This window comes from Neolamprologus multifasciatus, chromosome 11 (assembly GCF_963576455.1).
Source record: "Neolamprologus multifasciatus chromosome 11, fNeoMul1.2, whole genome shotgun sequence".
NCBI classification, from domain to species: domain Eukaryota; kingdom Metazoa; phylum Chordata; class Actinopteri; order Cichliformes; family Cichlidae; genus Neolamprologus; species Neolamprologus multifasciatus.
In genome coordinates this window covers 12,907,979-12,935,346 of record NC_140449.1, presented here as the reverse complement: position 1 = coordinate 12,935,346, position 27,368 = coordinate 12,907,979, and the positions used below count along the sequence as shown (strand labels likewise).

The 27,368-nt window shown below is 39.8% G+C and overlaps 3 protein-coding genes and 1 long non-coding RNA gene across 5 annotated transcripts in view; 2 read left to right on the top strand and 2 right to left on the bottom strand.

Moving 5' to 3' along the window:
• The window catches only part of LOC146507946 (uncharacterized), a 34,347-nt gene extending 17,642 nt beyond the window's left edge, over positions 1 to 16,705 (top strand). The window contains exon 2 of the long non-coding RNA XR_014876657.1: positions 14,456 to 16,705. This is a non-coding gene — a long non-coding RNA (uncharacterized LOC146507946). The remainder of the gene's footprint in view (positions 1 to 14,455) is intronic.
• Positions 1,157 to 3,007, top strand: LOC146507947 (uncharacterized). The gene is made up of 3 exons (XM_085176043.1): positions 1,157 to 1,301; positions 1,440 to 1,691; positions 2,286 to 3,007. Exons 1-3 carry the CDS (start codon positions 1,172 to 1,174, stop codon positions 2,393 to 2,395), a joined length of 492 nt encoding a protein of 163 aa, XP_085032169.1. The 5' UTR covers positions 1,157 to 1,171; the 3' UTR covers positions 2,396 to 3,007.
• On the bottom strand, positions 8,842 to 18,222 carry LOC146507945 (fucolectin-2-like). 2 transcript variants are annotated; one of them, XM_085176027.1, is made up of 5 exons: positions 17,333 to 18,222; positions 14,164 to 14,187; positions 11,729 to 12,038; positions 11,173 to 11,321; positions 8,842 to 10,034 (listed from the first exon to the last, which is right to left on the bottom strand). In XM_085176027.1, exons 1-5 carry the CDS (start codon positions 17,364 to 17,366, stop codon positions 9,688 to 9,690), a joined length of 864 nt encoding a protein of 287 aa, XP_085032153.1. In that variant the 5' UTR covers positions 17,367 to 18,222; the 3' UTR covers positions 8,842 to 9,687. The 2 variants fall into 2 exon arrangements, with proteins under 2 accessions (XP_085032153.1, XP_085032154.1); XM_085176028.1 differs by having other exon boundaries at positions 11,729 to 12,026.
• A 3,260-nt stretch (positions 18,223 to 21,482) lies between these two features.
• Positions 21,483 to 27,096, bottom strand: LOC146507944 (uncharacterized). Its single transcript, XM_085177970.1, has 4 exons — positions 27,035 to 27,096; positions 22,843 to 23,196; positions 22,285 to 22,436; positions 21,483 to 22,107 (listed from the first exon to the last, which is right to left on the bottom strand). Exons 1-4 carry the CDS (start codon positions 27,094 to 27,096, stop codon positions 21,761 to 21,763), a joined length of 915 nt encoding a protein of 304 aa, XP_085034096.1. The 3' UTR covers positions 21,483 to 21,760.
• Between the last annotated feature and the right edge of the window lie 272 nt (positions 27,097 to 27,368).

The following is a 27,368-nucleotide window of genomic DNA, read 5'->3' as shown; positions in this document are numbered from 1 at the left end:
CACCAAATTCCAACAGCAGTCACCTGAGCAAGCACTTTGGCAATAGTGGGAAGGAAAAACTCCCTTTTAACAGGAAGAAACCTCCAGCAGAACCAGGCTCAGGGAGGGGCGGCCGTCTGCTGCGGCCGTTTGGGGTGAGAGAAGGAAGACAGGATACAGACATGCTGTGGAAGAGAGACAGAGGTTAATAACAGATATCATGTCTATTAACACATAGTAGTGATGGGTCGTTCGCGAACGAAATGGCTCTTAGAGCCGAGTCTTTGAAGTGAACGACGCGAGCCGTGAGGTTTTTTTTTCTTTCTCTCACCCTCTCTCTCGCCCTTTTTTCCGCTAAACTCCGCACGCGCGGCCTGTACTTTGCGCTGGGCAGAGGGGGGAGGGGCGTTAGTTATACTCGCAGTAGCACAGGAACAGAGCCAGAGAGAAAGAGAGCGAGGGACAACAACGTCACATTAGAAAGGTATAGTAATCATCCACTATTTTCACTTGCAGATGATAAAGGATTCAGAAATCATGCAGGCCCATATGACAGAGAATGTGCATCTTCTTTTTGTTTTAATATTTTAATTTATATTTATTTGTGTTGTGGTTTGCAGTGTTTTGTGTTGTTTAAAAGGAAAAAGCTGAAAATTTAAATAGTTAAAAGTTTAAAATGCAAATAGTTGTTTTTTGTATTATATGATTTATTTATTACATTTTATTTGGAGTGAATAAATAAAGTATATTTATGGTGGCCCTTAGAGACAAAGCACGTACAAATCCAAAACGCGTAAAAACTCAGACGCACTTACGGTGTGTTCACACCGAACGCGATGGACGCGAATAGAGCGTCAGGTTTACATGTAAAGTCAATGGAAAAGCGCGATGACGCGCGATTGCGGGTCCCGCGAAAATTCGGAAGCAGATTTGCGTCGCGAAAACGCCAAAACTCGTGAAACGCGCGTCAGTGTAGCGCGTCTGGCGCGTTTGACTCGCGAATAAAACCACGCGCGTGAGTTTTTGTGTTGCATTTTGTGCATACGCGCGTTTCGCGTCTACCGCTCGAGTTGGAAAAATCTGAACTCCAGCGTCAAATCGCGCCGCGACAACCAATCAGGGGCCTGGTGACGTGGCTCTGACCTAGGTCAAAGGGGCAGATCCAGCCAAAGCCGTTCATTCTTCATTCAGTATGGAGGAAAAGCTCATCAGTCCCGTGGCTAATCACCCGGAGCTGTACGATGCTAGCTACTACTTTTACCGAGACAGGAATAAAAAGGACCTAGCTTGGAGACACATAAGTGAGGAGATCGGGCAACCTGGTAAGTTCATTCCTTCTTTTTAATTTTCAGACTGACCCGATGAACCCGCGCAAAAGCTAGCAAGCCCGCCTACTGTCCCGCTATTTTCCCACTGATGTACAAATACCTTTCCGCTAACAAGATAATGCGTTTATTCAGAGGACATCTGCAGGAGAAAGTGGAAGAGCCTCAGGGACACTTATAATAAGGAGAAGAAGGCAGAGAAGGAGAAGAGGAGTGGGTCTGCAGCAGGATCGGGGAGAAGATGGAAGTTCTTCGCGGTCATGGGGTTTCTGGACCCCTTCCTCACCCCGCGGGAGACAAGCGGCAATATGGTGCGGACCGTGGAGAACTTCTCCCCCGAGGACCAGGGACAGCCCGAAGAGGCAGCAGGGGAGTGTCAGTCAGAAGGTATGTTTACATTGAGTTAATGTAGGCAGTTAATTTATGCGTGTTGTCCTACAGGAACATATTTTGTTTATTAATAAACAGTATACAGTAGTCCCGCTGTTCATCCGTCACTGCCTCGCCTTTTCGCTGATTTTTTTTATTGCACCGTACAGCTTTCAACAATGCGCATTGCATTCTGCAGCCCAAATGACAAATCTCCTCCATGTCGTGTCTCCTGCGCTTGCCAAACTTATCATGTTTGGTTTTGATAACCATCACGTCCAATAGAAAAAAACAGCACAAAAACACTCATAACTATGAGCCTCATTCGGAAATACACACCTGCACCGGGAGCAAAAAAGGCGCACAAAAGTGGCGCCGCAGACGGAGAAAAAGCGCGGCATAATACTTTTACGTTTTAAAATCGACAAAGGTTTTCACTTTGAGAATCAACTTGTGAGAACTGTGACTACTGTTCATGTGCTGCAATAAATGAGAGACCACTGTATATAATAATAATAATAAGTATATAATAATATAATATTCTCTATGACTATTGTCTTCAACCTATATTAACATTAATAATAATATTAACATTTAATATTGTCTTCATAGAGTCAAGTAATCATGCAGCAGAGTCCTCAGCTGTCTCTTCTCCTGGCTCTCCAGTCCCTGGTCCCTCAGCTCCTGCTGCTGCACCCACAGGTATGAACATCAAGCACTGACAGCTTTTTACTTGCTTGAATTCCCTTGTGATCACCTTTACTAAATATCTACAACCAATCAGTTTATATCCTGTTTTTTTTTTTCAATTTTGAAAATGAAAATCTAGTAGCAGCCTTATCATTACTTTGTGTTGTTTTGTGCTGTGTTTTACAGGCCCACAGCGGAGGACAGCTCGAAGGCGGGCGAGGGACGGGTCCCAGGACGGTCCATCGGCGGTGGAGCTGGCCATCCTGGAGTCCCTAAAGAGGCCACGCCCGTCTCCAACTGAACATTTCCTCCTCGGCCTTGTTCCTGCTCTGGAGAGCATGCCGCCTCAGACACGAGAATTCGTGAAATTTCAAATTTATAAATTAGTTTTTGAAAACAGCACAGCTGTGTTAAATTTGGAAACATTGGACCCTAATGATCAGTAGTTTTCTGATGAGGCAGCAGCTCTCCAGGGCAGAAACAATGTTCTTATTTTTCTCCTCCTTCTCCCTGAGGCTCTTCCACTCCAAGCTGGGTCCTTTTTATTCCTGTCTCTCTGTAAATAGTTAAATTTCATATATTTATGATAAATGTTTTTGTTAATGAATTTATATTTTTTCAAATAAACATTTATAATGACAAAATGTCTCTGTTCTACTACACAGCAAATATTGGCACCCGACTTGACACAAGTAGAATTTATTTCATATTATACTAATGACAAAACATACTAATACAGTGGGATGCAAAAGTTTGGGCAACATTGTGAAAAGTAATTATTTTCTTGTACAAATCACTGGTTGTCACAATAAAAATAGTCAGTTAAATATCATATAGGAGACACACACAGTGATATTTGAGAAGTGAAATGCAGTTTACAGAAAGTGTGCAATAACTGTTTAAATCAAGCAGGTGCATAAATTGGCAACACAAAAAAAGAGAAATGAAATAAATATTTAGTGTATATCAATGTGTGTGTCTCCTATATGATATATGTAAGTGACATTTTTCATTGTAACAGCGATTCATACAGGAAAATAATGACTATTAATAAGGTTTCCCAAACTTGTGCACCACACTGTATATAGGAACATAGTGAAGACAAGTTACTTAAGAGAGTAAAAAGAGGTTAGTTTATTTTGGAGTAGAGCTCCATTTATTAAGAAAAAATTAAAAGGACAGGAACACTCTTTAGAGGTTTGTGGGTGGCTCTTAAAAGAGCCGTTGTGGGGAAGTCACTCGGACTTCAAACAGGCTACTCCTTTGGTTGCCAAGACACAGCTCCCTCCGCCGAGAAGTGAGCCATGAATTTCTCCCTCACCAGGACAGCCTCTCTGGAGGAGTTGTTTGCTGCCATACGACCCAGGCCTTGCAACGGCTCCACCACAGCAGGTGCCCCTCTCTCGTCCACACAGCGCAGAAAATTGTGGAGAACACAAGTTGCCTTCACACACTTCTCCGCTCCGTCTAAATAAAAAGGAGTGAGTATCACTACAAAGGTTAACTCAGTGGTCCTAATGCTACAGTTTGATATCAGCAAACACCGAGCGCATACATTGATATGACACCACAGCTATGCTATCATTCAAACACTGATAACAGCATAAATCGAATTAAATCAGGACTTGATGAGACCTTCTGAGTATCACTAGAAATATTATAAACAGTCGTCTCCGTACCACAGTTTGCTTTCAGTAAAAACCGAGCATTCACTGTTAGCATAGCACATCCACGTTAGCAGTGTATAAATGGATAGTTTAGCATATATTAGCACAGGTATCAATAAAGGACTACCATATTAAATACTTTTACTAACCTCAGGCAGATGGACAGGCGCTCTGCAGGTGGGATTGAGCGCCTGTAGTTGGTGTCTAGGCGGGCGATTCTGGGACCGACGCGGGAAAGCAGGTCCTCAAACTGGCCGAGTGAAAGACGGTGATATCGCTGAAATCGGCCGTCATCCAGGCGCAGCTCCTGGAGCAAATGGTGAAACTCACCAAACTGCTCACGCCTCTGGAGGACCTGATGGACCCAGGTACGGCGAGGGCGTCTTTTACGCCGCTGCTCTGCTCTCCACAGTACATAGAGAAGGGAGACTCTCTCTTCAAGCGCTAACTCGACAGCTGCCATCTTGCAAAGATACCGGTCTGGCACAACTTCCTCCCACATCCCTCCCACATTTCCGGTTCACGCGCGTCAAAATATCATATTTTGAAGCGCGTTGGATTTTTCTTGGACACGCGTTGAGACGCGAATGTGCACGCGTCAAATTAGGGGCGTTTGGGGCGTTTTTGTTCGCGTCCATCGCGTTCGGTGTGAACACACCGTTACAAACCCCGAAGCACGTACAAACTCAGAAGCACGTACAAACTCCAAAACACGTAAAAACTCAGAAGCATGTACAAACTACAAAACACGTAAAAACTCAGAAGCACGTACAAAAGACAACAGAAGTGCTCCGGGATGCAGGGCGCAGTGTTGAGCTTTTGTTACCTAGTGGCTACACAAGCCAGGAAGTATCAACAACCGGATTTGGTGTGTGGTAGTAACAGGTAAATGATTTTTTTTTAATTATTTGAATAAATATGAGTGCTTGTCTATAAATACACAAACAATACACACATGCTTTCAATTGTGTAATTTAAGTGATCCAGGTAGCTCTGTTTTGGAAGTTCAGTTATTGCTAGAAATGTGTTTTGGAGTTTGTATATGCTTTAGAGTTTGTACGTGCTTTGTCTCTAGGGGCCATATATAAACATATATAAATAAAACCACCTTTTTTACATTAGTAATTCCTTTTCTGCATAATTTTATATTATTGTTAATGATTAAATAATTAAAGCAACAAAACAACCTGAAGAGCCGGTTCTTTTTAGTGAGCCGAGCCGAAAGAGCCGGATCTCTAAAAAGAGCCGGAAATCCCATCACTAACACATAGTAGTGAGAAAGGTGACTGGAAAGGAAAAACTCAATGCATCATGGGAATCCTACGTCAGCCTACGTCTATTGCAGCATAACTAAGGGAGGATTCAGGGTCACCTGGTCCAGCCCAAACTATATGCTTTAGCAAAAAGGAAAGTTTTAAGCCTAGTCTTCAAAGTAGAGATAGTGTCTGTCTCCTGAATCCAAACTGGAAGCTGGTTCCACAGAAGAGGGGCCTGAAAACTGAAGGCTCTCCCTCCCATTCTACTTTTAAATACTCTAGGAACAACAAGTAGGCCTGCAGAGCGAGAGCGAAGTGCTCTAATAGGGTGATATGGTACTACAAGGTCATTAAGATAAGATGGGGCTTGATTATTTAAGACCTTGTATGTGATGAGCAGGATTTTGAATTCAATTCTGATTTAACAGGAATCCAATGAAGGGAAGTCAAAACAGGAGAAATCTGCTCTCTCTTACTAGTCCCTGTCAGTACTCTTGCTGCAGCATTTTGGATTATTGAAGGCTTTTTAGGGAGTTTTTAGAACATCCTGATAATAATGAATTGCAGTAGTCCAGCCTGGAAGTAATAAATGCATGAACTAGTCAAAAATGACTCCAAGGTTCCTCACTGCGTTACTGGAGGCCAAGGTAATGCCATCCAGAGTAAGAATCTGGTTAGATACCATATTTCTAAGATTTTCAGGGCCGAGTACAATAACCTCAGTTTTATCTGAATTAAGAAGCAGAAAGTTAGCGGCCATCCAGGTCTTTATGTCTTTAAGACATTCCTGCATAGATAGATAGAGTTGAGTGTCATCTGCATAGCAGTGAAAATGTATAGAAGAATAGACTAGAATAGAATAATCCTTTAATTGTCCCACAAGGGGAAATTTGGTTGTAACAGCAGCCAGAAAAACACATATACAAACAAACAGGACACAGAACAGAAACATACACAATTTTTCTTACATATTTACATTAAGGACAATGGTTACTATAAACAGAGTACTGTACAGTTATTACATTAAATAAAAATAACTACAGATAAGAGGCAAACCAGGTTGTAGTGCGAATCGGTTGATTAACTTATTGCAGTTACAGCGCAGATGTAAACATCTATGTTTGTTGGGAGCAGTTCTGATTGTACAGTCTGACAGCTATGTCTGTATGATATGTAGTATGCTATGTCTTCTGATGATACTTCCTAAGGGAAGCATGTATAATGTAAACAGAATTGGTCCTAGCACTGAACCCTGTGGAACACCATAATTGACCTTAGTGTGTGAAGAGGACTCTCCATTTACATGCACAAATTGGAGTCAAATAGATAGATGATTCAAACCACTGCAGCACAGTACCTGAAATACCTACAGCATGCTCTAATCGCACAATAGAATATTATGGTCAACCGTATCGAACACTGCACTGAGGTCTAGCAGGACAAGCACAGAGACGAGTCCACTGTCAGAGGCCATAAGAAGATCATTTGTAACCTTCACTAAAGCTGTTTCTGTGCTGTGATGAGCTCTGAAACCTGACTGAAACTCTTCAAATAAGCCATTCCTCTGCAGATGATCTGCAACTACTCTTTCAAGGATTTTTGAAATGAAAGGAAGGTTGGAGATTGGCCTATAATTAGCTAAGACTGCTGGGTCTAGAGATGGCTTTTTGAGTAACGGTTTAACTACAGCCAGCTTGAAGGCCTGTTGTACATAGCCAATTATTAGAGATAGGTTGATCATATTTAAGATTAATTAATGGCAGGACTTCTTTGAGCAGTTTTGTAGGAATGGGGTCTAAAAGACACATTGATGGTTTGGAGGAAGTAATTATTGAAGTTAACTCAGAAAGATCAATTGGAGAAAAAGAGTCTAACTTAACATCAGTGGTACTAAAAGTAGCTGTAGATAATATTAGATCTGTGGGATGATTATTGGTAATTTTTTCTCTAATGATCAAAATTTTATTTAAGAAGTTCATGAAATCATTACTAGTTGACGTTAAAGGGATGGTTGGCTCAACAGAGCTCTGACTTTTTGTCAGCCTGGCTACAGTGCTGAAGAGAAACCTGGGGTTGTTCTTATTTTCTTCAATCAGTGACGAACAGTAAGATGTTCTGGCTTTGCGGAGGGCTTTCTTATAAAGCAAAAAACTATTTCTCCAGGCTAAATTATGATCTTCTAAATTTGTGACACGCCATTTCCTCTCCAGCTTACGAGTTATCTGCTTTAGGCTACGTGTTTGAGAATTATACCACGGGGTCAGGTACTTCTGATTAGAGACCTTAGTTTTCACTGGAGCTACAGTATCCAGAGTTGTACGTAGTGAGGAGGTAAAATTATTAACAAGATAATCGACCTCTGTTGGAGTAGCGTTCAGGTAGGTGCTCTGCTCTGTGTTGGTACAGGCCATTGAAGCTGCTAACAGTGGGAGGATTATATTCTTAAACTTAGTTACAGCATTTTCAGAAAAGACATCTACTGTGATAAAGTCTACTCTCCTCTGCTGTGTAATCAATTATTGTAAATGTAAATGTTATCAGGAAATGATCAGACAGGAGAGGGTTTTCAGGAAACACTGTTAAATGTTCAGTTTCTATTCCACATGTTAAAACAAGATCTAGAGTGTGATTAAACTGGTGGGTGGGTTCTTTTACATTTTGAGAGAAGCCAATTGAGTCTAATAACAGATTAAATGCCATGTTGAGGCTGTCATTTTTAGCATCTACATGGATGTTAAAATCACCCACAATAATTATTTTATCTGAACTGAGCAATAAACCAGATAAAAAGTCTGAGAAATCAGACAGAAACTCAGTGTAAGGCCCAGGTGGACGATGGATGATAACAAGTAAGACTTTATTGGGTCTTGAAGACGAATTAAATGACAAAATAAAGGCAAAAACAAATTGTCAAGTTGTTTTTAACTGTCACTGCTTACTACATCTGTGCACTGTTGGCTGCGTGAAATGGAACCACAAAAATCCCCTTTTTAACGAGACGACTTGTTGGGTAGGAAACATGGAAATAAGAAAACTAGGATCAAGCCTTGTGGAAATATTCAAATACTGATACTGCTGATAAAAATGTAAATTGATGGTCATGAATGGACACTTGTTTGTCAGCTATAAAAAATACCAGCTACGAAAGACCTCCACGTCTCACTGAAACTAAGCTGTAAGATGTTTTTTCATGAAGTGTTTGATGTAAGAGAGCACAAACTAAATTGAATGAGTGACAGTACCTGATAGTTTCCTTGTCTCACAGCCAGCTCACCTCTGAACTTGTAGACTTTCTGCTTCTCCAGAGAATCTTCAGTAACCAGAGCAGCACTGTCACAAAACCACTGCAGAGAGGAACAACTTTACTACACAGCACGAAGCTGTTAGAGGATGCTGCTCAGTCAGTCACTGCCAGAGAAGTGCATGTCTCCACAACTACTCAGCTTCCTCTATGGTTAAACATCAACATAATAATAATAATAATAATAATAATAATGATAATTGTTGTTATTATTATTATAATTATAATATTTATTATTCCCCAAATGTTGATTATGCAAATTCTCATGACCATAAACTTACATCTGTAAACCTTTTTAAAAAGAGATTTCTCTCCATATAAAAACTATGAAGACATTTCAACTACTATCCGAAGCCTTTTACGGAGCCATTATTATGATTATGATTATTATGTGTTGTCTTGTTGTGCACAAGACATAAGTAGAATTATACAGTGTGTTTAAAGGAGACAATCTAAAACACTGATGGAGTCATTGAATAACCTTGATAGAAACATCACACCACACTGGTGGCTGCCTGTGCTTCCCCTCGAGCTTCCTCTTAGGAGATGCAGCTGTGGCATAGACTCGAAAATCAAACATCACCTCATTCTTGAGTTACAGTGTTAACTAAGTTAAGCGTCCACACCACAAATCCACCGGGTAATGACATAGTGAGGCGTGAAAACAAAACTGACAAACATTTGTACTCCATTTACAGTTTTATTTTTAAAGCAGGTTCACACATGACAGACACGAGGAAATCATGTTTTAATGAAAGAATATATAAGTTCAAAATAATATATATTTTATAATCTAAAGATTTGTGAGAAATACCTAGACTCTGATTATTTTAGTTTCACATAGCTATGATATCAAAGTAAATTCAACAGGAGTTTGTACTGAATGTAAGTTCAGACACACAAAGGTGGCAATGACAACAGTTAAGTAGGCTGTAGAAGATAATAGGAAAGTTCTGCTTAATTTCACCACTGTTTATCTTCCTGCTACACTGAGCCTGAACCCATCACCTTTGATTTATGAGAGGAAAGTTTGCTACAACCCAACAAGCCACTACTGACACCTGTCTAACTGAATAAACAAAACCAATCCATGGATCTTCTTACACTGCACAGATGAAATTATATTCATCATAAACAGACTTCTTGTACCACAAATGGTTCCCACTTGTACTCATGGCACCACTTATGCTACAGTCTGCTGTTCTTGTCTCGTCTGGAGCCCACTGATCAAAACCTACACAATGATCATCAGCCCAGAACCAGAGGTCCAGGGTGCAGCTGTAGTGAAGACCCAGCCAGACAAAGGGAGTGTCAGCCTTCTGAGCCTCCAACTCAACCCAGCCCTGGGTGTTGTTATCAAGGATGGAAACCAGATCCATGTGTTCCTCTCTGCAGTGGTACAGGGCGTCTGCCCATGTCTTGTTCTCTTTAATCAGTTTAAAGGGCTCTAAAAGGAAAAACATCAAAAAAATGAAACTTAGAAGCATCAAAACCAAACAGTGTTTCTGAGTATCTAACATGCTGCGTTAATCCAAGCACATAATTCTTCTTACTTATTCTCGCTTATTCTTTAACCCTCAAAGAGTTTCTCAGTCTTGTTCTCTAAAACCTAAAGAATTATGCATTTGATCAACTGGTCCCGTAATGGAATTGATACCCTGCTGGGCTTGGGAGAGCCCGATTGTCCTGCGGAGACGTTTGCTGCAGGATACTCGATGGTCGGTTGCATCGTGTGTCTGGCGACACTCTCGGTGGAGGACATTGAATGACATCTACCAATTCGGAACCACGATAACAGAGTTCTGGCTGATTGGACCTGGCTTATCGAAGTAAAAGAAGCGGCTACAGCTGTTCAAAATCCCATAAGGCTGCCCGATATGATAGACAATGGGCAGGGCTGTGAGTACTGAGATTGTGTTTTAAACGCAAAATGGATAACATCTTGGAGAAGAACAACAGGAATTGAGAGGATTGGTGCCAGCTGAAGGCCTGCCAAGGTCAAAGCTGACTGGAACAACAAAAATTCTTCCATGATAACAGGATTGTTGTCAAAACTCTTTGTCCCTCCTTCAAGGCCATCTGCGTTGATCGAAGATTGTTGACTTTTGCTTAACCGGGTGAAGGGACACTTTCTCTCGGCTGAACACAGAAAACACACACGCACACACACACACGCATGTACACTGACACAGACCTGCACTCACCCCCCACCCCCTCCAAACGGCTTCGAAGCTTATGTCTTCTATGTTGTGAGATGTGATCCTTCATGTGCTGAGGTGTTTTTTTCTGTTCTCAAACTGATCTCGCTGTTGGAGCTCAGCCTGGGGGGAGTTCTTTTTTCTCCTCATCTTTCCTCATATTGTGCATTTTCCATTGTTATATCTCTCTGACCTGTCTTCCCCATGTGATGCTGTGTAATGTATGTATGGTCGGAAGGGTAAGATGGCGCTGGCAAAGGTCGGCAGCCTTAACCCAATTTCCCTCGGGATGAATAAAGTATTATCAATCAATCAATCAATTTACACATTTATATTGACTCTACTGACTGACCAGTTAACTTAGTGTGTAAGAATGTTTTATTGTACCTTTTTTTCTGCCTTTCATCATCACCTCACACAGAATTACAAGCCTTGGTTTGTCTTTGTACACAGTTACATAACGCCCCCACTTTGGTCCATTTTCACAGTTAAATGTTTTATTTTCTCCTTTAGTAGTTGTGGTTATTGTTGCACACCTGTGATAAAAGACAAAAGGTTGGACAGATGTACAGAAAGAGTTTCTGGCTCTGTTTGATTAAATCATGCTGTAAACAGTGGAGACAGTCGAACAGCTGGATAATAAATGTGAGCTGCTGTCTGAGAACATTTTAGAAAGAAGGAAAACACCTACAAATAAACAACAAAGGAAAATGAGAATAAATAAAGATTTTATATATTACTCATATACTTGATTATCACTCCAAACCACATCACATCATATTAGACCTCCTATTTCATCTGATAGAACTGATACAGGGTTATCTGTGTTACTGTATTACTGTATTTAAATGCACTTTAATGTTCATTATAATTATCTAAAAACACTGGACATGCTGGAGCCTGACTGAGAACAGAATGATTCAAAGTAAGATGAAGGTATTACTCAGTGGTGTCAGCAGCATTTCTCTCAGATGAGTTCCCGATGAGGATGCGAGCGTCTCTTAGATCAACATTGCGTTGATCTTTGTTGTAAATGCTGATGCAGGAAATTTCATATAGACCCAATAAGTCAACTGTCCACCAGCTGATGGGCTCTTCTTCTTTAGTGTTAGAACATGCTGAATAATTTCCGTCCAAAGCTCTGTCAGCTGTGTATTTGAGACCATTCTCATCTGTGTAGACTGAAGACTGAAATGCCACTTTGTCACCCAGTTTGATAGTTTCCCATCCTGGACTACATCCTGATGATGTAACTGAAAGTAAAAAAGAAAAAGAAAAAAAAGAAAAGAAAAGAAACAATGTCATTGGTAATAATACTTCAGACCGGGTCTTCTTTTTTTTTTTTTTTTTTTTTTTTTTTTTTTTTTTTTTTTCTTTTCGCCTGTCCCATTTGGTTCTTTAGCCGTCAGAATTGTTGTCTGAAGACCAACAAGGATACCCAATGGATTTATTTTGCCAAATGGATCATCATGGCATTGCCGTATTGGTCCATTTGATCGACCTTTGTTTTTATTATTTATTTATTTTCAGTTGTTACAGACGGGACAGACATGAGTGAGGGATAGGAAAGGGAGAAAGAAAGAGGAAGGAAAAGAAAAACAGAAGGGGAGAGGGACAGTGAGAAAGGGGGGAAGAAAAACATCTCCGGGATCACCTGTTGAGAGAAAAAGAATAGAAAACAAGCAAAAAAAAAAACAAAACAATGCAACATACTATACACAACACCATCGCATTAATCTAGCTAAGTGTAAACAGCAGTAAATACTAAATATTGAATGTTGTTGTGCAGCACGCAGGACAGACAGCGCACAATGTGCTTTGAAGTAGCAGCCAAGAAAGGTGTGATTTAAGTCTACGAACAGTGAACACCCGTGTGCACACCTGTGTGGATCGGCACGCTTGTATTCAAATGGTTTCCCCATGTAATGGTCTGCTAGAGGATGTAGAGAGCCATAGCCCCCGTCCCCCAGGGCATGAAGCAGGCATGGAGGAGATCCAGGCCCCAGACATCCAGAGGCCCCAGAGTGCAAGAGCCCAAGGAGGACCACCGGAGGGGCATCCGTGCCACCTTCATGGGAAGGGCTGAGGATCCCCAGATGAGGGGTCACCCAGTAGCCACCGGGCAGAAGCTAGAGGGGGCTGCACCGGCGTGCCCGCCGGCTCTGCCGGCAGCCAGCTGTGCCAGAGTGAACCGAGCCGCAGGCACAGAGGCCGGAGGCCCGAGGGCCCCCCGCGCCCCGGAAGGGGCCTGGACCGAGCAGCAGGCGCCAGGCCCCGCCAAGTAGTCACCGGGAGTGAGCTGGTACATACCTGAGCGCCCAGCCCCGGACACCAAGAACCACCAACGCACCGACCCCTGAGGGCATCAGTCACCGGCAGGGAGTGTGGTGAGGGGAGATAGGCCTCCACACTTTGGAGGGCCTTGGAGTTCCCAGAGAGGTGAAGTCTAAGACCCGACCTGACATATAGACACAGACAAACAGGCACACACAGACACAGACATGCATTCCCACCCTCATGCACACATATACAAACACTCAGCACTCACCCAACGCAGGAATAAACGTAAATGGACATGTACACACAATCACACTCCCCAAACATACTCTATATCCCGGGTCCAGGTATCCTCACCCCCAGAGATGGAAACGGCACCCAGACCCAAGAGATGTTACCCTTCCCTCCGGGGTGGAGGCAAGCAGACCGCCCCAGGCTCCGCAGCAGCAGGGAGGCCAATCGGACAGCCAGCATCTCTTCCCAGCCCCCCCGCCCCGATGGCTAGCAGAGAACAGGGGTGTGTTAAGACCCCAGACCGGGTCTTCTAGTGTTTCTTTATCAAAATCTCCTTTTCACTCCTAAATAATGAATCTGAATTATGACTTCATGATGTGACTAAACCTTTTGTGGCAAACATATTTAACACACACACACACACACAGGTTATTTCCAAGCAGCCTCACTACATTATAAATGTTGAATAGTTTTGCAGTTAGTGAATAAAAATTCATCAGAATTAATGAAATGAATAATTTGATTCTCAAAACATATCAAAGACTGCACGTTTATCAAAGCACTTATTTCTAAATCACGTTGATCACATATCATAGAACATAATTCAAAATTCACATTTATAACATATATTTATACAGATGTTTGTAAAATTGCTTCAGTCCAACAGAAAATCCCCACATGAAACATTTCCACAGATATGACGTCTACTGTGATGCAATAAATAAATAAATGAATTGAAAAATAAAATATGAAAAATAATTTAAAAGGCATACAATTAAATACTTTACAAATAAGTATATTCAGAACAGAAGTACCATCATACTTTTTGATATAACCTGAAGAAACTGATTAGAAATGCACTCTTACCTGGATCCTGTAGAGTTGATCTTACTGTGAAGTTTTAGAGAACGATGTAAGAATGAGTGAATTACTGGCAGCTCTGATATTGTTGTTTGGTAATACAGCAGAAAGCACAGAATGTAAACCATCCTTCAACACTCAGAAATGAAACTGGCTTTACTAAAGTCAAATCCTCTTTAAACTAAATGAAACGACTTTTGCTTTATCGAGCAGTTTGGATCAACTCACAGTAAAACTGAACTGTTATATTTGATCTTTTTCATTCTTTATAACGATCATTGAAACATCACTGTGCCAGGCAGGATTCAATTCAATTCAATTCAATTTTATTTATATAGCGCCAAATCACAACAAATGTCGCCTCAAGGCGCTTCATAGATACAGAGAAAAGCCCAACAATCATATGACCCCTATGAGCAAGCACTTTGGCGACAGTGGGAAGGAAAAACTCCCTTTTAACAGGAAGAAACCTCCGGCAGAACCAGGCTCAGGGAGGGGCGGCCATCTGCTGCGACCGGTTGGGGTGAGAGAAGGAAGACAGGATAAAGACATGCTGTGGAAGAGAGACAGAGATTAATAACAGATATGATTCAATACAGAGAGGTCTGTTAATACATAGTGAGTGAGAAAGGTGACTGGAAAGGAAAAACTCAATGCATCATGGGAATCCCCCCGGCAGCCTACATCTATTGCAGCATAACTAAGGGAGGATTCAGGGTCACCTGGTCCAGCCCTAACTATATGCTTTAGCAAAAAGGAAGGTTTTAAGCCTAATCTTAAAAGTAGAGATAGTGTCTGTCTCCTGAATCCAAACTGGAAGCTGGTTCCACAGAAGAGGGGCCTGAAAACTGAAGGCTCTCCCTCCCATTCTACTTTTAAATACTCTAGGAACAACAACTGGGCCTGCAGAGCGAGAGCGAAGTGCTCTAATAGGGTGATATGGTACTACAAGGTCATTAAGATAAGATGGGGCCTGATTATTTAAGACCTTGTATGTGAGGAGCAGGATTTTGAATTCAATTCTGGATTTAACAGGAAGCCAATGAAGGGAAGCCAAACAGGAGAAATATGCTCTCTCTTTCTAGTCCCTGTCAGTACTCTTGCTGCAGCATTTTGGATTAACTGAAGGCTTTTCAGTGAGTTTTTTGGACATCCTGATAATAATGAATTGCAGTAGTCTAGCCTGGAAGTAATAAATGCATGAACTAGTTTTTCAGCGTCACCTTGAGACAGGATATTTCTAATTTTAGAGATGTTGCGCAAATGGAAGAACGCAGTCTTACATATTTGTTTAATATGTGCGTTGAAGGACATATCCTGGTCAAAATGACTCCAAGGTTCCTCACAGTGTTACTGGAGGCCAAGGTAATGCCATCCAGAGTAAGAATCTGGTTAGATACCATATTTCTAAGCTTTTCAGCGCCGAGTACAATGACCTCAGTTTTATCTGAGTTAAGAAGCAGAAAGTTAGTGGCCATCCAAGTCTTTATGTCTTTAAGACATTCCTGCAGTTTAACTAATTGGTGTGTGTTATCTGGCTTCATGGACAGATAGAGCTGGGTGTCATCTGCATAGCAGTGAAAATGTATGCTATGTCTTCTAATGATGCTGCCTAGGGGAAGCATGTATAATGTAAACAGAATTGGTCCTAGCACCGAACCCTGTGGAACTCCATAATTAACCTCAGTGTGTGAAGAGGACTCTCCATTTACATGCACAAATTGGAGTCTATTAGATAGATATGATACAAACCACTGCAGTGCAATACCTGTAATACCTACAGCATGTTCTAATCGCTCTAATAGAATATTATGGTCAACAGTATCGAATGCTGCACTAAGGTCAAGAAGGACAAGCACAGAGATGAGTCCACTGTCAGAGGCCATAAGAAGATCATTTGTAACCTTCACTAAAGCTGTTTCTGTGCTGTGATGAACTCTGAAACCTGACTGAAAATCTTCAAATAAACCATTCCTCTGCAGATGATCTGTTAGCTGTTTGACAACTACTCTTTCAAGGATTTTTGATATGAAAGGAAGGTTGGAGATTGGCCTATAATTAGCTAAGACTGCTGGGTCTAGAGATGGCTTTTTGAGTAAAGGTTTAACTGCAGCCACCTTGAAGGCCTGTGGTACATAGCCGATTATTAGAGATAGGTTGATCATATATAAGATCGAAGAATTAATCAATGGCAGGACTTCTTTGAGCAGTTTTGTAGGAATGGGGTCTAAAAGACACGTTGATGGTTTGGAGGAAGTAATTATTGAAGTTAACTCAGAAAGATCGATTGGAAAAAAAGAGTCTAACTTAACATCAATGGAACTAAGAGTAGCTGTAGATAATATTAGATCTGTGGGATGATTATTGGTAATTTTTTCTCTAATGATAAAAATTTTATTTGTGAAGAAGTTCATGAAGTCATCACTAGTTAACGTTAAAGGGATGGTTGGCTCAACAGAGCTCTGACTTTTTGTCAGCCTGGCTACAGTGCTGAAGAGAAACCTGGGGTTGTTCTTATTTTCTTCAATCAGTGATGAGTAGTAAGCTGTTCTGGCTTTGCGGAGGGCTTTCTTATAAAGCAACAAACTATTTCTCCAGGCTAAATGATGATCCTCTAAATTTGTGACACGCCATTTCCTCTCCAGATTACGAGTCATCTGCTTTAGGGTACGTGTTTGAGAATTATACCACGGGGTCAGGTACTTCTGATTAGAGACCTTAGTTTTCACTGGAGCTACAGTATCCAGAGTCGTACGTAGTGAGGAGGTGAAATTATTAACAAGATAATCGACCTCTGTTGGGGTAGCGTTCAGATAGCTGCTCTGCTCTGTGTTGGTACAGGGCATTGACGATGATAACAGTGGCTGGATTATATTCTTAAACTTAGTTACAGCGCTTTCAGAAAGACATCTACTTTGATAAAGTCCACTCTCCACTGCTGCGTAATCAATTATTGTAAATGTAAATGTTATCAAGAAATGATCAGACAGGAGAGGGTTTTCAGGAAACACTGTTAAATGTTCAGTTTCTATGCCATATGTTAAAACAAGATCTAGAGTGTGATTAAAGTGGTGGGTGGGTTCTTTTACATTTTGAGAGAAACCAATTGAGTCTAACAACAGATTAAATGCCATGTTGAGGCTGTCATGGCAGGAACATCAAATGATCCACTTACCAGTCAAAGTGATGAACAACAGACTCCACAGCATCTTTACTTTAGACTCTTTGCACAAATGTGTCCTCTAATAAGAGAAAGAAAAGACTTCTACCCTCACTCTGGAGTTTTCTGTAGACACACTGATGTTGATATGATCCCCTCTCTGAGTCAGAGCTGGATTTATATTTCTGTCACTTCCCTCATAGCTGCCAACATGAAAATATTCATTTCTCCTGTTTACACTCAGAGTGAGGCTGTTATGTTCAGTAGGCAAAGCATCCCCAGACTTTTACATCTGATTAGCAGATGTGAACATACCACGATTGTTATGATCAACATGTTCAAACTACATTCTGTGTGCATCCAAGTACATGCAAATACTTGATACTTAGCATAGCAGGAAATTTACTTCACCAGTGGAGGCTGTGTGAATAAAAGGTATTCAGTGACATTTCAACAGGTAGACATTTGGTCTACTTTAAAGAAAAAAAAGAGACATTATTAACAATTGGTCATTCGTTAATAAGCTGCCGGGAAAAAACCTTCACAAGTCCATCATTGTGTCTACTTTCTGCTCTGCATCTAGTCTGGATTTCATGTTTCATGCAGAAATTTATAGCAAAGTGCTTCACACACTGCTGAGTATTTGTAAATGTGTGCATGAGGGCAGGAATGCATGTTTGTGTCTGTGTGAGCCTGTTTCTCTAAGTCTTTGTCAGGCTACCCCCAGGTGTGGGGGCCGATCTCACCACACTCCATACCAGTGGTTGATGCCCTTGGGCATCGGTGCGTTGGTGGTTCTCGGTGTCCAGGGCTGGGCACTTAGGCATGTACTGGGTCACTCCCGGTGGCTGTTTGGCGGGGCCTGGCGCCCGTGGCTCGGTCGGGCCCCTACCAGAAGGCAGGGGGCCCTCATACCTCGGGTGGCTGGGCCTGGCACTCTGCCGCAGCTGGCTGCCAGCACAGCCTGCGGGCACGTCACTGCAGTCCCCTGATGCAGAGAAGCAGCTGGGATATTCAAAGTAAAGCAGCATCATGGTTTTTGTTGCAAAAGCACAGGAATCTGCATATCAGACTTAAGTCCTGGTGTGTTTTATTATCACAATGTGAAGTTGTGTAAAAGAGCGTGAAAGAGTACTAATAAAGCCCACAGCTCAGTGAACATGGAGGTGTGTAGAGCCCAAATTGTAACCAAGGAGACAATATTCAACCTCATCTGGTAGTTCAATGCTTTGAGCAGTAGGTGGCGCTGCTGCATAAAATGAGGATCTGAGATTCAAACATGAAGCAGCTCCTGAGCTCAGAACTGCTTCTAAATCAATTTCAACACATGAATCAGCCTTCAGAAGTGATAAGAGGTCCACTACAGTCTAACAAGTTTATCTACAATAACACAGCATATATTAGTACACTAACATTTTATTACCTGCATGTGTCCATGTCTAAAAATATTTATGATGCATGTTGGTTACTGACCATCACATAAAACCACAAAAATCATTTTATTACATTTGAGCCACAGTCATTATTATAATTGGCATATTATTATTAATAGCAGGATGAGGAAGGTTAATAGAAATAGTTGGACTGGTAGTAGCAGGATGCAAAAACAATCGAGTTGAATGGACCAGTGGAAGCAAAGAGGGTTTTAACAGAGGAGATAGAAAAGGAGCAGGAAAAGGCTTTTTTAGTAGCTTCATTTATTTTTATTAATGTTAACACAGCAGCCTGACTCTCAAACTCTAAACGTCTGCTGATCTCAGTGAATGTAACAGAGTTGCCTCCTTTCCTGAGATTTGCAGATATGCATAAAGGTCAAGCAGCACACTGTAGATGGAGCTCTGGTAGAAAGCAGGAAAAGTCCATCATCAACCAGAATGTGTTATTTACTTTATGAATCTACTATAGTGAAAAATGAATAAGTTTTTTCTTTAAAGTGGCATCACTTAAAGATTTAGTATTTGGAAATTATTTCATATTAAATATTGATTTTAAGTGGCGTAGCTGGCCAAGTATTGCTAAGTGGTGTCTTAAAGCGTATTGTTGTGTTAGAATGAGAGTCTGAGGAGGAAAATATTAGACTGGAAATGTTGCAAATGCTGATTTACACTTATTTTAAGAACATTACAATATTATTATAAACAATGTGGTTATTTTTTTAAGCTCTGAATTTAATTAGTTAAAGTTCATGAAGGTTCATAGAGGTTACATTGACCATAGTACATGCTCAGAGTATATAGCATGGCTATTCAACTATGAAGTTAGTTGGGCCTGATTTTCAAACGGAGGAATTTATCTGGGCCAGTTATTTTTTTTGAAGCCAGTAAGCAGCAGATCATGATCAATTTCAAACCCACACAACTGTATTGAAAAACAAGTAATTTTTTATTCCTTTCCCCTGTAAATCTGGTGACCTCACAAATGCACACCAAAAGGTCCATTTAAAAAAAAAAGGGAGCTATAACTAAACTATTTTTTGCACATTTGAAATAATAATAATAATAACAAAAAACATTTTGATAATTCCCTTTCAAATTAAAATAAATATTTCGCTGACCACTCACTTTTCCTGCCATGAATGGAGCCCCATCCGTCACAAGTATACAGACACACATATCCAGACCATTTTCCTCAAAAAGAGCTGAAATCTTCTCAAACATTATTTCGCCAGCTGTGTCCCTCTAACGGTAGTAAGCGAACAATTTCCCATCCAAAAAACGGACATATACGCACAACTGTGCATTATCAGTTCTGTCTGTGATCTCCTGCTATAGACATTACACCAGTTTTCTTCAGGTCATCTAACAGCATTTCAAAGTCGTCTGACGCCAGAACTTCAACTCTACGAATATTTGAACTGTCCTACAGGGGTACGTTTTTAATAGCAGATGTCACACTTACTTTAATTTTTTCATCACTTTTCACCGCATCCACCATGGCCAGCATGCAGTATTTCACTGTTTCAGAATCTGTGAAAGGCCTTTTCTTCTTCGCCAAGAAGCAAACACGAAGGGAAGTTGCTGCAGCTCTCTCTTGGGCTGTACAGGACCCTCACCATGGCAGTACAACTCCGGTTGTAAGATTATTAAACTCGGTAAAATGAATAAGTATTTGTCAGTCCAGGCAGGGTTAAACCGACAGTTTTCATTGTCAATTTTGCGCTTCTGGAGAGAGAAAGACATGCTGTTGTCGCATCATATATTACGATGATTGTTTAATATGTTTACATCACGGTGCATTGTGGGTTAAATATTGCTAGACTACTAGGAGTGTTGCATTCACAGTCTACACTACGCTGTAGGAATTTTTAATTTTTTTTAAAATTAATTAATTTTTTGCGTTTTCTCTGTGTTTCTGCCAGGACCACAGGCAGGGCCACACGCAGGTTGCTTCTGGGCCGCCATTTGAATAGGCTTGCTTTACAGGATCCTGGTAAACATTTGTAATAACGGATGTGTGTGACTCTGAGTGATTCACAGGATTGCTAGATCAAGGCTAGCGACCTTAAAATGGAGATTCCAGAAACGTTCTTTACCGCGATGATCAAGCATCAACACTTAAAATTCGAGAGCACTTCAGTCAATGTGATATTGATGTAGTTATTTTTATTCTCAGATGTTTAAACTGATTTGCTCACTATTGCACAGGTTACCTGTTGGAAAATCCTGCACAAGAACACAGTTTGTCTTTTAAAAGATATCGGGAACTTAAGGCCTTTTTTAATTATATCAACGTAACATCAGTTCAAAATACAGTCATGGGTGTGGAACCTTTTCTCAGTATTTGTGGCTTTAATAAAAGCTGTATTACTAAAACACTGTAAATGCCGTAATTTCACTGCTCATACAGATTCATTCAGAATAATTATCACTTTTGTGCAAATGACCATTTTAACTGAAACATGCATTTTACAGTGTAAAAATTATATATGAAGTTATTCAGTGAATTGAAAAAGGAGACAATCTGAAACACAAACACAGTCACTGAATGTCTGTAAACTTGACAAACATCCCAACAAAAATAAACTGAATTGACAAACATTTGTTTTCCAGTTTATGTTTTATTTGTTCAGCAGGTTTAAACATGACAGACGCGAGTAAAACAATTCAAAGGCCAACGATCCATTTACAACTAAAGGAAATTATATATATATATATATATATGTCAATTCAAAATTATAGAAAACACTGAATGCTTAAGTTTTTTAAGTGTCATATAATCATCATATCAGTGTATCATGAAATTCAATCAAAAGTAATATATGATAATAACATCTTTCTGAGTGTTAATAGAAAAGTTCTGCTTAATTTCTCCACTGTTTATCTTCCTGCTACACTGAGCCTGAACCCATCACATTTGATTTATTAGAGGAAAGTTTGCTACAACCCAACAAGCCACTACTGACACCTGTCTAACTGAATAAACAAAACCAATCCATGGATCTTCTTACACTGCACAGATGAAATTATATTTATCATAAACAGACTTCTTGTACCACAAATGGTTCCCACTTGTATTCATGGCAGCGTTCATGCCGCAGACTGCTGTTCTTGTGTCGTCTGGAGCCCACTGATCAAAAAATACACACTGATCGTTGACCCAGATCCAGAAGCCGAAACCACAGATGTATTGAAGACCCAACCAGACAAAGGGAGTGTCAGCCTTCTGAGCCTCCAACCCAACCCAGCCCTGAGTCTCTTCATCAAGGATGGAAACCAGATCCATGTGTTCCTCTCTGCAGTGGTACAGGGCGTCTGCCCATGTCTTGTTCTCTTTAATCAGTTTAAAGCGCTCTAAAAGGAAAAACATCAAAAACATGAAACTTAGAAGCATCAAACCAAACAGTGTTTCTGAGTGTCTAACATGCTGCGTTAATTCAAGCACATAATTCTTACTGTCAACATTTATACATTTCTATTGACTCTACTGACTGACCAGTTAACTTAGTGGGTAAGAATGTTTTATTGTACCTTTTTTTCTGCCTTTCATCGTCACCTCAAACAGAATTAAAAATCCTCCCGATGTGTTTTGGTACACAGTTACATAACGCCCCCACTTTGGTCCATTTTCACAGTTAAATGTTTTATTTTTTCCACTAGTAGTTGTGGTTATTCTTGCACACCTGTGATAAAAGACAAAAGGTTGGACAGATGTACAGAAAGAGTTTCTGGCTCTGGTTGATTAAATCATGCTGTAAACAGTGGAGACAGTCGAACAGCTGGATAATAAATGTGAGCTGCTGTCTGAGAACATTTTAGAAAGAAGGAAAATACCTACAAATAAACAACAAAGGAAAATGAGAATAAATAAAGATTTAATATTTTACTCATATACTTGATTATTACTCCAAACCACATCACATCATATTAGACCTCCTATTTCATCTGATAGAACTGATACACGGTTATCTGTGTTACTGTATTACTGGATTTAAATGCATTTAAATTTTCATAAAATTATCTAAAAACATTGGACATGCTGGAGCCTGACTGAGAACAGAATGATTCAAAGTAAGATGAAGGTATTACTCAGTGGTGTCAGCAGCATTTCTCTCAGATGAGTTCCCGATGAGGATGCGAGCGCCTTTTAGATCAGCATTGTATTGATTTGTGTTGTAAATGCTGATGCAGAAAATTTCATATAGACTCAATAAGTCAACTGTCCACCAGTTGATGGTTTCATATACAGTGAAGGAACCTGTCAAATAATTTCCGTCCAAAGCTCTGTCAGCAGTGTATTTGAGACCATAATCATCTGTGTAGACTGAAGACTGAAATGCCACTTTGTCATCCAGTTTGATAGTTTCCCATCCTGGACTACATCCTGATGATGTAACAGAAAGTGAAGTTGAAAAAAACAAAACAAGTTCAGTGATAATAATACTTCAGACCAGGTCTTCTAGTGTTTCTTTATCAAAATCTCCTTTTCACTCCTAAATAATGAATCTGAATTATGACTTGATAATCTGACTAAATCTTTTGTGGCAAACATATTTAAAACACACACACACACACGCAATTGGTGAAAAAAAAAAATCATCAAAATTAATGAAATGAATAATTGGACTCTCAAAACATCCTGAAGGATGACCCTGTAATATATTACACTCCCACCCACACATCAAAGACTGCATGTTTATCAAAGCATTTATTTTTAAATCACAGTGATAACGTATCACAGAACATAATTCAATATAAATTTACATTTATGTCATATATTTATACAGATATTTGTAATATTGCTTCAGTCCCAAAAAAAAAAAAATCCCCACATGGAACATGTGCCCACAGATCTGACATCTACTGTGATGCACAAATAAATAAAGGGAGAAAAATATATAAAAATAATTAAAAAGGCATACAATTAAATATTTTACAAATAAGTATATTCAGAACAGAAACACAGAGAATGATGTAAGAATGAGTGAATTACTCCCAGCTCTGATATTGTTGTTTGGTAATACAGCAGAAAGCACAGAATGTAAACCATCCTTCAACACTCAGAAATGAAACTGGCTTTACTAAAGTCAAATCCTCTTTAAACTAAATGAAACGACTTTTGCTTTATCGAGCAGTTTGGATCAACTCACAGTAAAACTGAACTGTTATATTTGATCTTTTTCATTCTTTATAACGATCGTTGAAACATCACTGTGCCAGGCAGGAACATCAAATGATCCACTTACCAATCAAAGTGCTGAACAACAGACTCCACAGCATCTTTACTTTAGACTCTTTGCACAAATGTGTCCTCTAATAAGAGAAAGAAAAGACTTCTACCCTCACTCTGGAGTTTTCTGTAGACACACTGATGTTGATATGATCCCCTCTCTGAGTCAGAGCTGGATTTGTATTTCTGTCACTTCCCTCATAGCTGCCAACATGAAAATATACATTTCTTCTGTTAACACTCAGAGTGAGGCTGTTAGGCAAAGCATTCCCAGTCTTTTACATCTGTTTTGCATCTCTGGACATATCATGATTCTTATGATCACCCTGTTTAACCTACATTGTGCGTCCATCCAAGTAGCAGCACATGCAAATACTTTAGTGTACCAGGAAATTAACTTTACCAGTCGAGGCTGACTAAATAAAAAGATATTCAGAGATATTTCAAAGGGTCGATATTTGATGTACTTGAAAGAAAAAAAGGAGGCTTGTGATTCATATTCAGTTTTATTTAAATTCCTGAAAGTGACGTATGTTCAGTGACATCTATGTGCATCTTGTAGAGATTTTCTCACCTTTCACTGCTGCCAGGAGGAACGCTTTCTAAGTACAGAAAGTTATATTTATTTATGAAACTAGATGGGTAAATAATGCAGCTGAGTAGGAGGTGAAGAACAAGTACATTGCTAAATAAGGAATGACTGGACTGACAGCCGTCATTGTAATGAGCTTGCTAGCATTATATTAGCATGTTGCCTTCAACAGGTGGTTAAGTACTTTCCCCCATGCACACTTGATATAACAGTAATAACAATCTCGTCACGATGAATCACTATCTTACATATCACTTAAAAAAATCTGGATTCCAAATTTGAGGTTTTGAATCACTTTACTTATTTCTCGGTTTAGGTTGGATTTTAAAAAGATTTTGTTATAGGAGTTTTTTGTTTTAACCCTTTGGTATTTCCACGTGGAATTTTACTCTGTTGAATTAAAATCCATCATCACATATTTTATGACTTTTACTGGAATAGATCTATTCATCAAATTCTGAATTTTGGGTAACCGTAGCTGAACTGAGCGCAGACTCTAGAGTGTGGAGAACTACTCTGAGCAAATATAGAAATCCAGAGCAGAGACCGAGGAGAGCTGAGGAGGTGAAGCACTGTGGACTGTGGTGGAGCAGTGTGCAAGCAGGGGCTGCAGGTTTGGTGATCAGAGGCAGATGCAGATAAGATGATAAACTCTGTTCTACTTTTACAATAATTTTAGAAATGTGTTCTTATTCTTTTGTTGTCAGCTATGAAGTCAATTTTAAAAAGCAGACAATCAGCTGTTCATCTTGTTTTACAGTGAGTGCTCTGTGTTATACTGCCTATTAGTTCAGTTATTGCCACTCCTTATTCAAAATTAATTTTTAACATTTTATAGACTGAAGGATTCACTCTTCAGCTTTATCGATAGCAGTGCAACTGTCACTTCTCTGAAGCTGTCTCTTTCCCTCTGCTCCATCTCACTTCAAGACATAAATTTCCATTCATCAGTCCAGTTCAGCACACCTGCTCTTCCCTGCCTCCACGCTGCCCTGTGAGCTCACGGCGTCACCCCTCCTCTGCAGCAGGCCAAAGACCACACGTCTGCCACATTAGTAACTGTGTTACTGTGTTATTCTAACTTGCCAATCTGTAAAAAAATTACCTAGTAATTTGTAAATCTAATAAACTTTTTTTGACACAAATCAGAATAATAATGAGGAAATATGGATAAAATTAGCAATGTCTTTAAGAAATTACGTCTTTGCCATTACTGCTGTTAAAAAACGTTTTTTAAGCCTTTTTTTCTTTTTTTATCATTCATCAATGGATTAATAGTTTCAGAAATATTTATTTGTGATTCCTCTTTTTTATTGTCAATTAAATAATGATATAAAGAATTACTGTTTTAATGTCTAAATAAAAAGAAAGACTCTTCAGCCCCTTCATAATTTTTTACAAACTTCTGGTCACATTCAGCAGCACACAAGTAGAATAAAGGAGGCAGTTATGTAATTTCCCATTATTACACAGAGCTTCATTTATGGATATTTATGGTTTGATTTCTTTGCATGTATGAATTGGATTGGTTGTTATCGACATCTAATGAGAATTTCGTGCCAATAGCACCTTTAGAAAAACAAATTGGGGATGTGTTCAGTTTTTATTTTATCTGCTGTATGTTTTTAATAATATTTCATCTGTTACTTCTTGCCATTATTCCCATTTCTTGCTGCCTTTCAATGCCCTTGACACATAATTACCTCTATATTATTGTTTCACTCTTTTCTTTCTTCTCATCTGTTCTGTTGTCTGATGTAATCCCACTACTCGCCGTATTCTTTCTGTTAGCTTCTGTTGTGTCACCTTGACAGGGGATTTCTTAAAATCACCCCGCAATTCTTCAGCTGAGACACCTGAGTTAGAAAACACAAACACTGCAGTTGTCTTTACTCGCGAGGACAAGTGACAGAGCTCTCCTACACGTAAGAGACACTCACGGACTTGTGCTCTGTCACCGTCTGCGTTCTTTATTTATACAAGAGAAATGAATACATTCGTTCAGTGACATGAGCATGCGTGTATGTGATTGTGTGTGTATGTATGTGTGTGTGTGTGCAAGGTCAGAACTGCTTGTTCAACTTCTTACTATCGCTGTAGAAAGATTCAGATACAAATATCAGAACACGTTTCATAAAGAACAATCAGTTCTAAACAAGGAAAAGGTCATCATGCAGTATTCTATCATCAATAAACTTGTATCACTAAAAGCTTATACTGACTACTCAGTACAATTTTCTATTGACACACCTGAAATGATTGAAGGTAAAACAAGTCAGAAAGAGCTTGCATGCTTTAAAAGGCATAATTAATATCAAATTGTGATTTATCTGATTACAGCAAAAGATTAGCTTTATGTGAATTAACCTGAAGAAAAGTGGATTTGTCCAGCACATACAGAAAGACTAAACAGAAAAGGTGATTATAAACAGTTGTATCCCATCAACAGAGTGTCATACTCTCCAAAGCTGGATGCAGATCTCAGACTTCCTGTCCTCCTGTAGATATGCTGCTGTTCCATTATCATGGCAGCTGCTTGTTTTAAACAGACTCACTGATCCTGCACGATCAGGGAAACATACTACAAAACTCCTCATAGTCCTATCAGAGTGTTCATTTTGCACTGCAGCAGTGTCACAGTGCCTGATTTAGTAAGAGCTTTCATAAATGTTTAATGCTCTACGCTTTTCAAGGTCCTGGAATGGGTTAATTAAATTGTTATATCTCCACATGATGCTAACTATTTTACTGATATGTATAATTGGAACCAAAACAATCTTTGCTTTGTTAAGT

Excerpts from the sequence above, each read along its gene's own strand:
- LOC146507947 (XM_085176043.1), top strand. The coding sequence starts at position 1,172 with ATGGAGGAAAAGCTCATCAGTCCCGTGGCTAATCACCCGGAGCTGTAC. Across the intron at positions 1,302-1,439 it reads TGAGGAGATCGGGCAACCTG|AGGACATCTGCAGGAGAAAG; the intron begins GTAAGTTCATTC and ends GCGTTTATTCAG. Across the intron at positions 1,692-2,285 it reads AGGGGAGTGTCAGTCAGAAG|AGTCAAGTAATCATGCAGCA; the intron begins GTATGTTTACAT and ends TTGTCTTCATAG.
- LOC146507945 (XM_085176027.1), bottom strand. The coding sequence starts at position 17,366 with ATGCTGTGGAGTCTGTTGTTCATCACTTTGACTG. Across the intron at positions 14,188-17,332 it reads GTTGTTCATCACTTTGACTG|TAAGATCAACTCTACAGGAT; the intron begins GTAAGTGGATCA and ends AAAACTTCACAG. Across the intron at positions 11,322-11,728 it reads AATGCTGCTGACACCACTGA|GTGTGCAACAATAACCACAA; the intron begins GTAATACCTTCA and ends CTTTTATCACAG.
- LOC146507944 (XM_085177970.1), bottom strand. The coding sequence starts at position 27,096 with ATGGAACAGCAGCATATCTACAGGAGGACAGGAAGTCTGAGATCTGCA. Across the intron at positions 23,197-27,034 it reads TCTGCATCCAGCTTTGGAGA|TATTATTATCACTGAACTTG; the intron begins GTATGACACTCT and ends CCTGGTCTGAAG. Across the intron at positions 22,437-22,842 it reads AATGCTGCTGACACCACTGA|GTGTGCAAGAATAACCACAA; the intron begins GTAATACCTTCA and ends CTTTTATCACAG.